The sequence below is a fragment of the Monodon monoceros genome, unplaced genomic scaffold (genome assembly GCF_005190385.1).
Source record: "Monodon monoceros isolate NGI ecotype Baffin Bay Population unplaced genomic scaffold, NGI_Narwhal_1 Super_Scaffold_13, whole genome shotgun sequence".
NCBI classification, from domain to species: Eukaryota; Metazoa; Chordata; class Mammalia; order Artiodactyla; family Monodontidae; genus Monodon; species Monodon monoceros.
This window is the reverse complement of record NW_021703769.1, coordinates 29,473,505-29,491,707: the sequence shown is the minus strand read 5'-3', so window position 1 is coordinate 29,491,707 and position 18,203 is coordinate 29,473,505. Positions and strand designations below refer to the sequence as shown.

The 18,203-nt window shown below is 42.9% G+C and overlaps 1 protein-coding gene across 7 annotated transcripts in view; it reads left to right on the top strand.

Annotated features, from left to right (window-relative positions):
* The window catches only part of CUNH20orf194 (chromosome unknown C20orf194 homolog), a 148,039-nt gene that overhangs the window by 78,037 nt on the left and 51,799 nt on the right, over positions 1-18,203 (top strand). For 5 of the 7 annotated variants that reach the window (XR_003793100.1, XR_003793096.1, XR_003793101.1 and 2 more), the window contains exons 13-20: positions 876-963; positions 2,115-2,191; positions 4,148-4,192; positions 4,560-4,605; positions 8,114-8,225; positions 9,252-9,322; positions 10,251-10,301; positions 11,036-11,123. Coding sequence is in view for 1 of the 7 variants with exons in the window: in XM_029220249.1 (XP_029076082.1) it covers positions 876-963; positions 2,115-2,191; positions 4,148-4,192; positions 4,560-4,605; positions 8,114-8,225; positions 9,252-9,322; positions 10,251-10,301; positions 11,036-11,123 (578 nt within the window). In the remaining 6 variants the exon portion in view is untranslated. The remainder of the gene's footprint in view (positions 1-875; positions 964-2,114; positions 2,192-4,147; positions 4,193-4,559; positions 4,606-8,113; positions 8,226-9,251; positions 9,323-10,250; positions 10,302-11,035; positions 11,124-18,203) is intronic. The other 2 variants (XR_003793098.1, XR_003793099.1) reach the window with 2 other exon arrangements.

The following is an 18,203-nucleotide window of genomic DNA, read 5'->3' as shown; positions in this document are numbered from 1 at the left end:
CACAACTAATGAGCCTATGTGCCACAACTACTGAAGCCTGCCCACCTAGAACCGGTGCTCTGCAACAAGAGAAGCCACCACAATGAGAAGCCCACACACTGCAGCCAAGAGTAGTCCCCACTCGCCGCAACTAGAGAAAGCCCGTGTGCAGCAACAAAGGCCCAACACAGCCAAAAATAAATAAATAAAATTTTAAAAAAACTAAACAAAACAGATAACTAATGAGAACCTGCTGTATAGCACAGGGAAGTCTACTCAGTGCTCTGTGGTGACCTAAATGGGAAGGAAATCCAAAAAATAGGGGATATATGTATATGTATAGCTGATTCACTTCACTGTACAGCAGAAACTAACAGAACATTGTAAAGCAACTATACCCCAATTTAAAAAAAATTTTTTTCGTTTAAGTGGAGCGAGTCTTCTCTTCAATTGGATAATCTCTTTTGCCCCCTGAGGGGTCCCACCCTGAGGTTCCAGTAGCAGCCAGCCCTTAGCAGGCCTGGGGAGGAGACGACTTGAAGGTGTGCTGTGGTTGGTTCCTGGAAAAGCAGCAAGTCTGTGTCATGATACCTTTCGGGTCCTCGTAGAGGGTCAGGGAGTCTACATAGTTTTCTTCTGTTGGATCACAAACAGGGAAGGTTGGTCTTTTGAGCAGAATTAAGAAAAGGTAGTTCTTATCATGGTTTAACAAGAGCAAAGTAAAAATTGGAATGGGGCATATAGCTTTTAAAAGGTCTAGAAATCAACAAGTTCTGTTATTATACTTTTCTCATTCTGTTTAAAAATCTGTTTCTTAGAGAATGTCATTTATGTGCACGCAGCTTTTGATGAAACCTTGTGATGCTGTAGTTAACCCTTATTTTTTGTTTTTAAAGTAGGCTTTTGTCACAGGTATATGCTGCTGTTATTGAGGCTGTTTTGGCTGCCATTGCATGTTATGCTAAAACTTCCAGCCTAACAAAGGTAATTTAAATACCGCATTTCTCTTTCCTTAGTAGTTATTTTAATGTGAAACTTTTTATCGATCTGTTTTTAATTTGGACACCTTATAGTACTTAATTTTGTGTGTGAACTTGGGCACCAAAGAGTTGCCTTTAGTGTGCTGAGCTTGTCTTATGAATGACAGCTAATCAGCACTTCTTTGTAGATATCTGGTTGTGTTAAAAAAAAATCATTCTGTAGTATATTGTTTTACTTAGTAGTTTTTTAAAAGTCTTTCAAAAGTTAAAAAATAAAGAAAAATATAGGTTGTTCTGTGAATTTTAATAAAGTTAGATAAGTTGATTTTGAGCTACATAGTTTTATTTCCTATAATTCTGTGTTTTAAAAAATTAACTAAAGATTAGAAATTCTAACTTGTCTTTCCTAGACAGGCACATGTGTTCCCTTTCTCTGACCGTTTACTTCCTTGCTGTTTTGTGGTTAACCTGCTGTGCTGAGTTGGATTCTATATCTGACCCAGTGACAGATGAGAACGAGTTGGCTTGATGCCTCCCAGTGCCAATAGGACCTTTCCTGAATCAAACCATTTGACATTGGAAAGGTTGTGTTGTAGATATCAAAGAGACTATCGCCTAGTCACCAGTTCCTTGTCACCAGTTCCTTGCCATCTTCCCTCCTCACTGAACTTGCTTCCCCCTGTACTTGGGATTTCTCAGCCCTTTAGCTGAAAGTTTATGCAAAACAGTAGGTTATTCTTCAGTATCGGTTCTGCACCTTTGTTTTTTAACTGATTTTTTATAACTTTAGTTATTTGAATGTGCTTAGCATCTATACCCCAGGCAGAAACACTGAGGGCAGTGATATCTCGAGGGGAGGAGAAAGCGCTTTTCCAGGCCTCACAATGGCACCGTCCCAGCTGGTTACAGGTCACCAGATCAGGTTCCAGTGCCCACCTGCCTGAATGAAGTGTTTTCATGTGAACCCAGCCCGAAGAAAGCAGGCTCCTGTTTCCCCTAACAAGATGTTTTCACTTTAATCTATTGATGTATACAAAGTAGTCACTTAGAGGGGATGGGAAGTGTTCTCCTGGCCATATGTGAGAAGGGCCCTTCTAAGTGTATTCTTTCCTGCTGTGAAAGCTAATTGTCTCTGTTTTGTTACTGATTTTACAGGCCAAGGAGGTAGCTGAGCAGACCTTTGGATCTGGGTTAAATTCCTTTGAGTTGATGCAGTTTAAAGCAGCCCTACAGTAAGCAATAGCTGATATTGTCTATAAAAGCTTTTCTTTAATGCTTGTGTTTTAAAAACCCTTTTCTCCTTTGTATTTGATATTCTGTATCCCCTTTGAGAAATGTTCCAGTAAATCAATAAGATATGTGAAGGAGAGTCATTCATGATCAGGGTTTTATTTGAGAGGCCAAGGAGCCAAGGATGGAGGAACTGTTTGAGAGTCAGACACACTGCCTGAGGCTGGAATGGGAAGCAGGTCAGTATTAGAACTGACAGACCTGGGTTCAGAGGTTAGAAAGATGAAGCTGGGGACATGAGTGGTGAGGTTTGTTAGGATTAGTGGCCCTGGGCACATGAAGATGGTCACTGCTGAGAAGAGAGTTGCCCTGAGCCTCATCTGCCTCTCAGATGGTAGAAACCCCTGAGCCTGGCCATGTCTCAGGGTCTAGAAGGTCTGGGAATTTGGCTTCCTGGCAGTCTTCCCATCACACATGTCCTGGCATATCACAGTGGATCTCTGTTTAGTCTTTGTCCATAGCTAAACCTTCTTGAACCCAGTCCACTCAAGCTTCTGTCCCATATGAGGACGACTTGGTGTACTTTTTTGCGAAGGAGACAAAAGACACCAATATCAGAGAGTTTCTTTAAGGACACTTCTGGGATGTGCCCTGTGGTACCTCAGTTCCATACCCCACATTTTCTTACATCTGCAGCCCTGGGTAGTGAGAAGGAACATTTGGAAAACTAAGTTAGTTAATGATCTAACAAGAAGAATTCTATTGCTATAGCTCCAGGAGTGTAGGAAAGAACCAGAACTCTTCGGTGCAAAGCTGTAGGCTTGCTTCAGGTTTCTTTTCCTTTCTTCTGGGTCTTCTGAATCTTGTAGCTCTGACCACGAGAGGGGAGGGCTAGAGGAAATTTGGTCCCTTAAGGCTGTGTGCTGACCTGAACTGTCTGTTCCTGGCAGACCTGAGTTTAAGGAAGCTTCTTTGCTTTCCAGCTGTGTGACCTTGGGCAAGATAGGGAGCTCTCTGTGCATCTGTTTCATCATCTTCCTGCCCTGTAGAGTGATTGGGCAAGTGAATGGTAGCTGCTGTCTCAGTGGGTTCTCCTCTCTTATCATCGGCATGGCTGACAAAGTCATTCCATTCCTCCTGTCCTCGGGGCCTTGCCTAGCCCACTCTGCCTTTCTAGGGCAGGCCACACTCTCAATCCCATGGCCTCCTATGCATGGGGTGTACCATCCTGGCTGGAGGAAAGAACGAGGAGAGAATACATTCCAGGCAATAGGAGGAGAGTCTTCCAGGGCCAGCCCTCCACCCAAGAGCCCTACTTCCTTCTCTTCACATGGTCACTTCCCTCAAACTGCACCAAATTAGCAAATCTTCTCCCAAGAGGAACACGGGAAGTTAGCATATGACTGACCAGTACTTGTTAAGGCAAAAAAATTAAATTTAATTCAATTTAGAAGCTTTCTTTTACAAAAAGAGTTGATGCCAAAAGGGTTTTCTGGTTATTCCTCAGTTCTGAAGGCCTGACCATGCCCATTATTACATAGCAGTTGACTGTGGGTAGCAGTCTGACTCCGAGCAGGGCTGGCAGCTTGACTTCAAAGGTGGTGAAGAGGAGGAGGAGCAGGAGAATATGTCAAGCTGTGGACCAGAGGCCTGGGGCAAGTAGAGGTTTACTCTCAATCTGCCATGGATGGCAATCACATAGTTCTCTCCTGCTCTGTCCAAGAGTCAAGATAGCCCTGAGAATCTGCACAGAGGCAGGGCCGTGACTGGAGTCAGACACTGACCCCATGTTTGCTGATGGCATGATGCCCTAAGGCAGGTAAGGACGATACACACCTCACTGGTGGCTGTGAGAGCCCAGCACAGGTGCATTGCAGTGGCAGGTGTCTGGGGAGGATGCCAATACAGTGGTCACAAAAGCAGACTGACTTTTGTTTTATTTTGTTTTGGGTCTACAGCTCCAAGATGGCTTTTCATATACATGCTGTGAATAATCAGGGAAGGTAAGTATATGTTTATGGTGTGTCCTCACTGGGGGCAAGTTTTAGGAGCAAAATGAAGAGCAACTACCTTGTAACTGCTGGCATGGATGATCTTTTCACCCTTCTACACCTGGCAGTGGCATCACTCCAGGGCTGGGCTTGGAGGTGGCTGTGCTCAGCTGAGGCCCTTTGCCCTGAATGCTTTCCACTGAAAGACTAGGGTGGGTTGGGGGCTGGACCTAGTTCCCTCCAAGTGGAATTCTGCATACATGCAACCCAGTGTTTTGAAAATCCCTGAGAGAGATCTGAGTGTGAGTTGCTTCCAAGTTGAAAAAAAGAGAACACTGTAAATTTAATATATGTCTCTCCCATCAATTTCCTCTTGTAGAATTGTGCCTCTGGACAGTGAAGATAGCTTATACTTTGTGAAGACGGTAAGCAGAGCTGTTACAGGTCAGCTGGCAGGGAATGGCCTGTAGAGGACATCTACAAGGGGTGAGGTAGGAGTGGGTGGGAGTCTTAGGCAGCCCACCCCTTACCTGAGAAAACTAGTCTACTTTCAGGACTGTTCCAGCTGCAGTGGTGGTGAGCCTGTGCTTTCTGAGGGTGTCCAGCAGCTGTACAAGGCTTACCACATCCACACTCCCATGTCTAGGTGCCCCTTGGGTGCAGAGTCTTAGCTGGGAAAGGGGGTGGTGAGGGTGTGGGGGTGGTAGACACCTCTTCCTGAGATTAGGAAGGCTTCCTCCAAGTGGCTGAGGTTTCTCTGACCTCACATGGAAATGGGAGCTGATGACAAGCCTGCCTCAACACAGACCAAGTTTTCAGTGGCTTCTCTGTGTTCCAAGGCCTGTGTTGATGCCCTTTTTTTTTAAAAAATAAATTTATTTATTTATTTATGGCTGCATTGGGTCTTCGTTGCTGCCCGCGAGCTTTCTCTAGTTGGGGCGAGCGAGGGCTGCTCTTCGTTGCGGTGCACGGGCTTCTCATTGCGGTGGCTTCTCTTGTTGTGGAGCACAGGCTCCAGGCACGCGGGCTTCAGTAGTTGTGGCGCGTGGGCTCAGTAGTTGTGGCTCGTGGGCTCTAGAGCATAGACTAGTTACACGGGCTTAGTTGCTCCGCGGCATGTGGGATCTTCCTGGACCAGGGCTTGAACCCGTGTCCCCTGCATTGGCAGGCAGATTCTTAACCACTGCCCCACCAGGGGAAGTCCTTATGCCCTTATTTAACAGGCGCTTATAAAAATAAAAACAAACTAACGTTAAAAAAAAAAAAACTGGGCCTGAGGCTCCTATGAAGTGGGGTAGTGAGAACAGAGCTTTCTGACCTACGTGCTGAAGGCAGAACTAATGGGCCAAGGGAATGGGTGTAGAGATGCAGAAATATTGGTCCCTGAGGTGAGCTGGCATGGTCTTGGGGAGCCAGGGTTTCTAAACCAGTTGCTCCCAGCCACATCCAAATCCTCTGTTTACCCCAGTGTATTCTGATATGAAGAAAATTGGCAAGCAATGCATAAGAGGATGGTGGACATCCAGCCAAGATTCTGGTTGTAGTATATATGGGTACAAGTTGTACCTTCAGTCCATTCTGTGGCTACTGCCTGAACCTTAATTTCAGTGAGCTTTTGGTCACAGGGAAGTGGGTGGGCAGATGTGGATGACTTGGTGCAAATGCATGCCCACTGCCATCACCAGGGGACAAGCATAGTGTTATCTCATCTACAGAGAGTGATACAACATGGGTAGTTTTTTAAGGTTGTGAGTAGTTTCTGTGCTTATAACATACCTGCTCCCTGTCTCTGTCAGTATTTTGTGGTGATGTTCTTTTAGAGCTAATGGAGACTTTTTTGTGACATTATTAAGACACTGGGAAATACTTTCTGATATTTAGGTAATAATACTTTGTCTCCTTGCTGGACTTTAGTTTCCCTGACTTCTCTTCTTAGACTCTTGTGCAGTGCTCTGGAAGATGCTTTGCACTGGAGTAGGTGATTAGCAGTCCAGTAGAATCATACTACTGTGTTAAGTACACATTCAGCAGCAGCTAATGAAATAGGAAAGAAAAGGTAGCATGTTGGTGCTTTCTGTCCAAATCCTATCCTCCCTTCCAGGCAAAGATGAAGTTCTGTCTCCTCCTCCAAGCCTACCCTACTGATTTCTCCCTACAAGTACTGTATTCCTATAGGAATACATAATTAGGGAATAAATTACATAAATTAGGGAGTAATTCTATAGTAATGTGTCACATGATGACTTCTGTGTAAGAATGCTCTTGTCTCTCCAGCTATACTTTATAGGTTTCCTGAAGATAGGAACGATGCTTCATATTTTTTCTCTCCCCATGCCACATGTGGGAAGTACATAGCAAGTGTCTAAAAAATGCTACATGTATTCTTTTTAATGTCCTCTCTCCCCTTCCTCAACACCAGAGGCCAAATAGGGAAGTGGGGGATTAGGAAACCACAGGATTTGTCTTCCTAATTGATTTGGGAACCTAACTGATCATTGTCACTTAAGAGGAACCATGTAGCCCAGGAAGGTTCTGTGTCTTCAGATACTCAAAATTCTTTGAAACAAATTTAGATAAACCTTCCAGTTGTCATGCCTAATGAGAAAGTTAACTGAAATATAAAGCCTGTCTGTCACTTTGTACATTCCTTTATCACGACAACATGGATGATTAAGGACTTTAACTATGGTTTTTTTCCTTTCAACTCTTCTGCCATCTTTTTGTTTTCTTCTTTATAAATTTATTTATTTTTTATTTATTTCTTTTTGGCTGCGTTGGGTCTTCATTGCTGTGCGGGCTTTCTCTAGTTGCGAAGAGCGGGGGCTACTCTTCATCGTGGTGCTGCACGGGCTTCTTATTGCAGTGGCTTCTCTTGTTGCAGAGCTCAGGCTGTAGGCGTGCAGGCTTCAGTAGTTGTGACACATGGGCTTAGTTGCTCCGCGGCATGTGGGATCTTCCCAGACCAGGGCTCGAACCCGTGTCCCCTGCATTTGCAGGCAGATTCTTAACCACTGCACCACCAGGGAAGTCCCCTGCCATCTATTTGAGAATCTAGCAGTCCCTTCAAGAGGCCTAGGTCTTTTGTCTCTGTACTGAGGATAGAGCAGGGATCCCATGTGAGGACAACAAGGTGTGAAAATGAGCTCTGGCTTTAGGAGCTCTGTACCTGGCCATTCAGCATCGTCAGGCCAGGAGGGCCCGGAAGTGCTCATCGTGCAGCTTATCCTATGTCCTTCACCAGATCTTCACGGTCATCTCAAACTCTAACTCTGGCTTGTACCAATTTCTGCATTTCCTCTGCTAGATTCATCTCAGAATTATGTCATTTTCAGTGGTTTTTAACTAAATTATAGCCTTCTTACCAGCCATTCAGGAGCTTTCTCTGAGTTGCTCTAGTTTTTTTCTGGCCTACTGAAGCCTCTATTTTTATTTGTCTTGGCCATTAAAGCTCGAACAGCTTTCTTTTAATTTTTTGGTACTGAAAGGAGCATTTGCATGTTTTGACAGGTATCCAGAAATATCCATGAAGACATGTATCCCCCTTTCCAGATTTGTTCAGAACTCGAGCCCAAACCAAAGAAGGAGTGGATGAACATGTGGACACACTGGGATGTGACACTGGTCATGGTTAAGAAGGAAGGCTGTTGCGTTGCCATTTAGGGAGGATAAGCAATTTGAGGGAATTTACAGAAACGTAAAGATATTCTTCATCTAGCCCAAGTGTGCCTCTGACCAAGGAGCAAAAAGCCTGGGTGATCCTGAAGTCATCTCCCAGTTTGAGATGTATTTCAAGATATACTTGAGTTTTCCTTAGAAATTCTCCAGTATTATTTTGCCATGTGCCTTAGTATTTTGTGGTCTGTTTCTTATGGATTTTTCCCTGTATGTTTAGGACTGACAATTGGACTAGCTCTGGTTTCTTATTTGATACAGGCTTGTTTGACCATCTATGACATTCCTGACTTGCTGGGAGGAAGTGGGTGCTTAGGATCTGTGGTCTTCTCAGAATCATTTTTGACATCTCAGATCTTGGTTAAAGAAAAGGGTAAGTGTATGTCATCTTTGGAAAGCAAAACTTGAACTTGTTTATATGTATATATATATTTTTGGCAAAATAAACCATAAACTAAATCAAAAGACCAGCAATAAACTGGTGAAAATATTAGAATACTTAAAATAAACAAAGGGTATATATCCTAATTTATGAAGAGCTTTTATAAATTGATAAGAAAAAGACAACCTACCCCATGGTAAATGAGCAAAAAATATGAGCAGGCAGTTTACCAGAGTGGAAAACAAAAAAAAAATTTTAATATTTTAAAAAAATATATATTTTAATGTTTATACATACACAGACACACATAATTGACCCCTGAACACAGGTTTAAACTACACAGGTCCACGTATACACAAATTTTTTTCAGTAAGTACATACTACAGAACTACATGTTCCATGGTTGGTTGAATCCGTGGATGTGGAACTGTGGATACAGAGGGCTGACTGTAAAGTTACACATGGATTTTCAACTGTGCAGAGGATCAGTACCCCTAGCCCTCACATTGTTCAAGGGTCCACTGTATGTATATGTATATATATATATGAATATGTACAGCCTTACTAGTAGTCAGGAAAAAAGCAATTTGAAATAATAATTAGCAAATTATGTTAGCAAAAACAATTTTTTTTTACCCATTATGTTAGCAAAAAATTCTAGAGAATGATAATATCCAGTGCTAGTAGGATGAGCTTGATAATGTTTTGTTTGGTTTTTAATATGTACATCTGTACTACCTTGACAAAAATTAAAAGTATAGATAAAATGGACTCTTTATTTAAATATGTATTTCTATTTGGTGTAAAAAGAACAGAGTTAATCACATGGGGAAGCCTTTCTCCATCCCCTCATTAGACTCCCTGTACCCAAATGAGGAAGTTTTCATTTTCTGAAGGCCTCAGACTCTGTATACTAATAAGAGGAGCCCTCACTCCTGAGAAGGGGAAGCAGTCTGGGGCCTGCAAGGTGGGCTCTGGTGGTGGGCAGTAACCGGCATATCTATGGTCTTCCTGCAGATGGCACTGTTACCACAGAAACCAGCTTCATAATCCTGACAGCTGCCATACCCAGATTCTGCTCCTGGCTGGTTAGTGTCATTCATCAGGTGAAAGTGGACATAAACGTGGAGAAACTGGGGAGAACGTTTAAGGAAGAGCCTCTTCATTGGGTCCTGGTGGGATGTCAGATCCTTACCTAGCCACTTTTCAGGAATAGAAGTTTTTATCTCTGCTCTTTTTCTTTATACAGACGAATCTAGTTTCTTTAACTTTCTTATAATCTTGGAAAAGTTCCAAAAGAAAGGAACTCAGTTATCTGGGTCCTGTTAAATTGTGAAAGGGAAAAATTAACACCCTCATTTTACAGATGAGGAGACTGAGGTTTAGAAATTGACCAACCTGTCCAAGGTCACAGGGAAAGTGAGAAGTGGATCATGTGCTCCCTTTTCTGGTCAGAATAGTTGCTGCTGAATTTTTACAACCACGTCTCTACATGTGGAATCGTCCCATCTTCATCTGTGGGACTTGATCTGAAACTCTGGTGCCTTGGGACACAGAAAATATGACAGCAGTGAGTCTAGTAATGGTCTGAGTACCTATTTCAGAATCTGTTTATATTCTGTTTCTACAATCCTGACATGAATAGAGGAGAGCAAGAGTCATCCTCTAATGTGAATATGTTTAAATGAGAACACATTCAAAATACTTTAAAATGTTCTCTTTCCTTCACCCCTAAAAATAGTTTTCTCCGAAGTGAAATGTAAGTGGAGACTAACATATCTTCTCCACATATCGTAGGCTCATTTAGCTGGACTTCAGGTCCCCATGAGAGAGCCCATCATGGCCTGGTGCTCTGAGCTTTGTGACCAGCAGCCAGCTCTGCCAGCCATCAGGGCCTGAGAACACTGGATTTGGTGGAGGGACTGCTCTGTTAGAAATATGTGAACACAAGGGAGACCTAGCAGAGTTTCGCCTTTGAAGTAGTAAACTGAAAATCTGCATTCCTTTTGGACACAGGTAGAAGATATTGAAGTAAAATTTTCTGAGAAAACCCAGCAATCGGTTATGGTAAGCAGCCTTCTTATTCTTAATGTTAACATCATATCAAAAGAAATGTAAACAGTTTATAAAACAACTTAAAATATTTCCTCTTACTGCTAATCTAAATGTTCTGTACCTTCTTGTCTCATTTCCTTTTTGTATTCTTCCCCTTCCCAGCAGAGCTCTAGAAATAACCATGTATGGGGTACAAACTAGAGGGATTCTTTCTGCCACTTAAACCTTTAGGTGTTTTTTCAAAATCTCCCAGTACTTTTAAAAGCAGATCTCAGGGACTTCCCTAGCTGTCCAGTGGTTAAGACTTCCCGCTTCTAGTGCAGGGGATGCGGGTTCAATCCCTGGTTGGGGAACTAAGATCCCACATGCCACGTGGTGTGGCATAAATAAATTACATACATGCAGATCTCAAATTGGCCTAGACATGTAGAGCTAAGAGGTCAAGGCTTTAGGCCAAGGAGAAGCTGCCTCTTTTATCAGAGGATATAAATCTACGGGAACATGAACAAGCATTGCAGACCATGGTGCCTAGACTCAGAGAGGACCTTAACATTCTTTTTCTCAGCACGAGTCACGAATACCAGTAACATGGCAAAGAGCCAAGCAGTGCCAAAGGCCATGAAAGAAGCTGGGTAAATCTGAGGCTGACTTAGCAGCCTCTGTAGATGGACTAACTTGGGCAGGACTTTTGATTCTCTGAATGTTTATGCTGTAAATCACCTGCTCTTTGTGTTTGTTTTTTAAAGGGAGATGAGTGTTTCCTGGGCACTTTTCTAACTAGAGGAGAAGGGGCGTATCTTTGTTCTAGTAATCAACAGTCTTGGCCTGAGGAAGGTGAGCGGCTCTGACTTTTCTGTTTTTGACTCTGTCTGGGTACCTCTTTCACAGGTTTCAACATGAGTGTTGTAATTAATAATACATCTGATATCTGAAAAAACTTGTTGGTATAGAAGTGTTTTCTTACTTACTTACTTACTTTCTTACTTACAAAAGCTTTCTCTTTTGATCTGTCCATTTTCCAGATGAGGAAACTTGTGCTAGAAAGGACTGGTGCCAGAACTGCACCTGGTCCTCTTGCTGCTGCCTGAGGATTGCTCTCAGAATGGGCTAGAGCAGCAACATGTCCAGAAGTAGGTTCTGTTGGGCCAAAACAAAACCTGGGTTAGTTTTTTACTGCTGTGTAGCAAATTACCACAAATTCGGTAGCTTAAAACAACATGCATTTATTTTCTCACAGTTCTGTGGTTAGAAGTCCAGGAAGGCTTTGTTGGATTCATGTTTAGGGTTTCGTAAGACTGAAGTCAGGGCATTAACCAGGCTTATATCTGGAGGCTCTGGGAAAGAACCTGCTCCCAAGCTCATCCAGGTTGTTTGCAGAGTGCATTTCCTTCAGACTGTAGGACTGAGGGGCCTCTTCCATTGCTGGCTATCAACTGGGACCACTCTTAACTCCTCCTCCCAGGAGTCCTTGCCCTGTGACCCCCTCCATCTCAGCAACAAAGAACCTTAATTGTGTTGAATCTCTTTCACACTTCGAATCTCTCTGAACTCCTCCTCTACCAGGCAGAGAAAAGTCTGCTTATAAAGGGCTCATGTGATTAGAGGAGGCCCAATCAGATAATCTCCCTTTTGCCATATAATGTTACATGAATACAGGAGTAACCTAAGAGGATGAAGATCATGGGGGCTGTTTTAAATTTCTGCCTATCACAGTGTGCCCTCTGGGCCCCACGATTCTCACATGCAAGATATAATCACCCCCACCCACAAGCCTCATTCCATTATGGTAACAATTCAGAGTCTTAAATCTCACCAACTGAAAAATCCATAATCTCATCATCAAGATTATTTAAATCAGCTGTACGTGAGGCTCTGGAGCTAATTCATAAAGTACAGGTCCTGAACACAATTCCTTTCCATCTGTAGCCCTGTGAAATTAGAGGCAAGTTATCTGCCCCAGCCCTCACAACATACAAGGTAGGACTGGCATAGGATAACAGTTATAGACATTCATATTAAAAAGGGGGAAAAATGAAAGGTAAAAAGGAGTCCCAACCCCAAGGCAGCTTTGAAATTCAGCTAGACAAACTCCAGTTCCTAGATTAGGTTTCAAGGCCTAGGAATAGTCCTCCATGGCCCTTAGTTCTGCCCCCTGGGCTCTTGGTTCTACCCTCTAAACTCTTAGTTTTGCCCTCTAGGCTCATGACTCTGCCCTCTGGTCTGTGGCTATACCTCTGTCGTTCTTCCTTTTCATGAAGGTGGCACTTTGTAGCTGACTAGTTTTATCAGCCTGCTTCTTGCCGCTAGAATTTTGGGGGTCCAACAGTCTCCTTTCATTTTTCTATTCTCTCTATCCCTTTCAGTCCAAGCTGGCAGTGTTTCTGCTGATGTAGAATTCTCAAGAACTGTGTTGGTCTTACATGGATTTCCTGGGGATTCATTCCATGCTCCTTTTTGGTTTCCTCAAAATAACATTTTCTTATGAGTCCTATTCTTTCCCTGTTAGATAAGCCTTTTTTGTGGAAGAGGAGTTATGACTTACTCCACAAATTCCTCATCCTTTACTAAGCAAATTCTCTCTCTGGATAATTTGTTCTTCTTGAAAATATTCTCTCCAGTGACAAGTTGCTCTCCATGTTCTCAGATCACTGGTTAAACTTGGCTCCTCCGTTGTCATAGAAGATAAAGCACAAGGAGTCCTGGTTTTCGATCCACAAAATGCCAGGTAGCATTTTTTATCATGCTGTGCCCCCTGCATTTCTGCCTCTCCAGATCCTGGTGCAAAAAACCAGGAAGTTAGGAACATTTGCCAAAGACAGGAGAGTGTGTGACAGTACCCCCAGCCTTGAGGCAAAGTTGCATAATGTTTTAAAATCAGCTTGTAGACACAACACAGAGGTGGTTGTGCTGTGTCATAGTTGAGCCAGTTATAATATTTAGCAAGGATATTTGCCAAAATTAGTTTGCACCTTCTTAGCAAAAGTCCTTGTTAGAAAAATAATCTTACACTGTATTGAGTTATCCAGCAAGATTCAGTGTATCCTGAGGTCTCTACACACGAATAAAGCCAGGAATTTCTTGGGCCTTGTTAGTCACACACTTGAGAGCTTAAATTTCACACTTTCTTAGTTCCTGAGAAAAATGTAGTTTGAATTTAGGAGATGGTTTTCTGAGGCAGGAAATTTCAGTAGAGCAGAGAATTTAAATAGGAGTATCCTCTGGCTGTGTATTTAGCATTTCACCACTTCAGGGCTCAGGTCAGTTTTATAGGGTTTGAAGTTTATACCACTTCAGGGCTCTCTTAAGGAAAAATAGTACATACAGAAGGGTTAAGTCTCTTCTCTGGGCCTTGAAAAGGGGCTTGAGCAGGTGAGGGGTCCTGAAGCTTAAATGTCATTTGGATCTAGGTAAATATGACTGGAGTTGAGACTGAGATTTATCTGTTCCCATCCTCTGAAGGCATTTAAAGAGCTCATCAGCATGCATTATCTTGATTGATCTTCGTATCTTGAGCCCCATAGAAGGTGAAAAATGGGTCTGAGGTTATAGTACAAGTTAGTGGTGACATCTCGGGGGGTGGTCCAGGTCTTTTGATTTTTGGTCTAGGGATGGCCCAGTGAACTACTTATGGACAAAAAGAATAGTACTTCCTTTACCTTGAAATGTTTCCAGCTCTGGTATCTTTTCCCTTTCCCAGTTAGTGACTTCTGCTATCAAAAGACTTTTTGTTATGCAGCTTCCTTTTCATTCATTTCCTTTATGTGCCCTTCTCTTCCCTACCCTGCTGACCTTGGTCAGGCAAGCTGCCCAGTACCTAATCCTCAGGAGCCTGCTTTAGAGTTTTACCACATATGCCTATATCCCTAAACAATGTCTTATTTTTGAATTTAATACAAATTAGGATCATACTCTATCGTGTTCTTCTGGGACTTGCTTTTTTCACTCAGTGTTCTGGTCCTAAGTAAGATTCATCCAGATTGTTGTGCGTAGCCATAAGGCTCATTCATTTTCATGGTTCCATAGGATTGCTTTGTATGAAAATATGCTGTTTATCCTTTTGACTCTTGATGGACATTTGGGTTGTTTATAGTTTTTTGCTATTGCAGACAGTGCTCTCATGAGCATTCCTGTACTTGTATCTTGGTGCACCTGGCACCAGGACGGTGCCTTACAACACATCTTTCTTGTGGTATGTAAAGACATAATTGCCATCTATGGTCTCAGTCCTCTGATTTTCCTGTTACATTTCTGGCTGATTGTACCAGCCAGCATTGAGATCTCTGGTACGTTGGTCTTCCCTGAATGTTTCCCACTTGTTGTTGTTGTTTAATATTTATTTTGTTGTTGTTGTTGTTGTTGTACCAGGTCTTAATTGCGGCAGGCGGGCTCCTTATTTGTGGTTCTCGGGCTCCTTAGTTGAGGCTCACCGGCTCCTTAGTTGTAGCATATGAACTCTTAGTTATGACATGCATGTGGGATCTAGTTCCCTGACCAGGGATCGAACCTGGGCCCCCTGCATTGGGAGCACAGAGTCTTATCCACCACGCCACCAGAGAAGTCCCATGTTTGCCATTTGGATTGCTTTGGTTTTTGATATCGCTATGTATGGAATTTTCTGTGCTTTGCCCCCAGATAAAGTCAGCCACTCCAGCAGGCCAACCTCTCTCCTTCATAAGACTTCTGCACCACAGAGCTGGAGGGGAGGTAATGTGAATAGCCCCAAGCTAAAATACCATAGATTTCCACTGTTCTTACCAAGCTTCAGTAGAATTCCTTAAATGCTTCTCAGTTTTGTTGTATAACTTTGGTCCGTTTCCAGAGTCCTTAACTAGTTGTTTTTGACAGTCCAGTTTTATGGCTGCTTCCTGGGGAGAGAACTTTCCAGACTCCTCACAGCCATTTCAGAAGTCCCAACCCTGAGGCTTTTGAAAGATATTTTCACTTGCTAAAGAATTGTAGGTTGACCATTTCTTTCTGTGCTTTAAAGATGTTGCTCCACTCCACTGTCTTCTTACTAACATTATTTCTGAGCAGAAATCTACTGTCATTCTTATCTTTGTTCCTTTCTATATAAGGTGTCTTTTATTACCAGCTGCTTTTAAGATTTTCTTTCTTTTTATCACAGATTTTAAGCAGTCAGATCTTTATGTGACTGGTGTGGTTTTCTTCATGTTGCTTATGCTTGGGATTCATTTAGCTTCTTGAATTGATGGATTTAGAGTTTTCCTCAAATTTGGAAATTTTTTGGCCATTATTTCTTCAGTTTTTCCCCTCTCCTTCAAGGATTCCAGTTACATACATTTGGCTGCCTAAAGTTGTCCCACAGCTCCCTGATGCTCTGTACAATTATTTTTAGTCTTTTTTCTCTTTATGTTTTATTTTGCATAGTTTCTACATATTCTGATTTACTAATCTTTTGTTCTGCATTGTTGTTATGAGTTTGTTAAATTAACATTTGTTGAACGGAACACAGGCTGCTGGATGGTGAGCCAGGTTCAACAAAAGACCACAAAAGAAATTGAAATGGCATGCCTTGAGGGGCTACATGGAGGTGTGGGGGGCAGGGGGCGGTGGTCAAGGCAAGGTGCAGGCTGGACCTGGGTACCTGCCTTTATTAGGGTCTGTGGGTTGGAGTGCTTTGGGATTCCTTAGCCTTTTGGCTAAGGCCAAACTGGTCAATTCAAACCAAAAAGAGTGGAATTTTGGTAAGCTCCATGGAGGTCTTATATAAGGGGCATACAAGGGGAAGGCACTAAGGAGGCAGGGGAGACTGTTGATGACAAGGGCTTCTGGGAAAGTCATATCAGGAACTTACATTTGCTTGTGACTCTGCAGGCTGTTGTCTAGGGCACGCACTTGCATGAGGGGGCTAGTGTCAGTTTACGGCCCGTGCAGGCCGCTTGGCCAAACAAGATGGATGCTGAGGTAGCAGTACCACGGAGTAGCTAAGCTCTCAACAGTTGTCATGTCATTAGTCTTATTCAGTGTTTTTTTCTTCTCAGAAGTTGTATTTTTCATCTCTAGAAGTTCAATTTAGACATTTTTTACATCTTCCATGTCTCAGGTTAGCATGGTTCAGTCTTTCCTCTAGCCGCGAACATAGGGAATACAGTGATAATAACTGCTCTATTTCTCTTCTACTCTTATCATCTGGGCCTGTCTTTTAAGCTTTGTTAGGCAAGAAGCAGAGCAGCATTTAGTTTAGGACTAATTTTACCCCGGTAGTGAGGCAAAATCATTCTGAGAACACTACCTGCCATCCCTATGAAGTATGAGGTTTTCCACTGTGGCTGGTGCGAATGGGCAGAATATCTGGTGCAAAGTATGAATTGATGGTCATTGTTTTACATGGGAATATCCATTTTTTCCAGCACCATTTGTTGAAAAGACTCTCCTTTCTACTTTGAATTGTCTTTGCACCTTTGTTGAATATCAATTGACCATATATCTACTATTTCCTACAAGCCTCAGTGAATGGTTGGACCTCGGGCAGCACCTTCATTATCCCTGTAGCAATTTACAGATTCCAGAGTATTTTTTCCATCAGGCACAGGTTTTTTAGCAATGAGGAGCAGAGATGCTGGTACCATTGACACATAAAGTCTGAGAACTCTGGTGACCAAACTGAGTTTCACCTTCCTGTGATGGGAAGGCCCAGGCAGTGGCCATCTGCTTCATTCTACACCCTCTCATGTGTTCCCTTGTGCTGATATGAAACTGTTGAGGGACACTTTAAAAGAGAAATTTCTCTGCAGCACTGAGCATGAATGAATTATATAGCATATACCTACAACATACATATTACCCACAGTTGCGTGTTACCTACAGCGTGGATGACTCTCAGGAACAGGATGCTGAAACAAGTAAGCAAGTCACAAAATAACACATGTATTAAGATTCCATTTGTATGAAAGTAAAAGAGACAAGACTAAATCATATATAGTTTATAGATACATTGAAGTATGGTAAAGCTACATAAAATTTGGGATGTTGGTTCCCTCTGGGTGGAAGAGAGAGGGCCTTTGAGGAAGGACATTGAGGAGGCTTCAAAGGCACTAGGAATACTTGATTTCTTAAGCTGAGTGGTGCATATACAGGCATCAGGGTTTGTTGTTGTTTAGGTTTTTTTTCTTCCTTTTTTTTTTTGGTACGCGGGCCTCTCACTGTTGTGGCCTCTCCCGTTGCGGAGCACAGGCTCCGGACGCGCAGGCTTAGTGGCCATGGCTCACAGGCCTAGCCGCTCTGCGGCATGTGGGATCTTCCCGGACCGGGGCACAAAGCCGCGTCCCCTGCATCGGCAGGCAGACTCAACCACTGCGCCACCAGGGAAGCCCAGGTTTTTTTCTTTAAATCATATGTGTATACTTCACATACTGTCACACACACAGAAGGAAAATTACCCAGCCATTGCATCATAATATTTTCCCAGCAGTGATAATATTCCCTCTTTACACAGGCTGGACCATTGGAGGATTTTTATTTTATTTATTTATTTTTTAATTAATTAATTAATTTATTTTTGGCTGTGTTGGGTCTTTGCTGCATGAGGGTTTTCTCTAGTTGTGGCGAGTGGGGGCTAGTCTTCGTTGTGGTGCACGTGCTTCTCATTGCGGTGGCTTCTCTTGTTGCGGAGCATGGGCTCTAGGCACGCGGGCTCAGTAGCTGTGGCTCAAGGGCTCTAAAGTGCAGGCTCAGTAGTTGTGGCGCACGGGCTTAGTTGCTCCGCAGCATATGGGATCTTCCTGGACCAGAGCTCGAACCCGTGTCCCTTACATTGGCAGGCGAATTCTTAACCACTGCGCCACCAGGGAAGTCCAGGGGTTTTTATTTGTACAGCCAGTTGTCTGAAGGAGGAAAAGCCAAATTCTTCATTAACATTTGGTGTCTTATTTTGCCCTGAGGGCTCATTCCTGT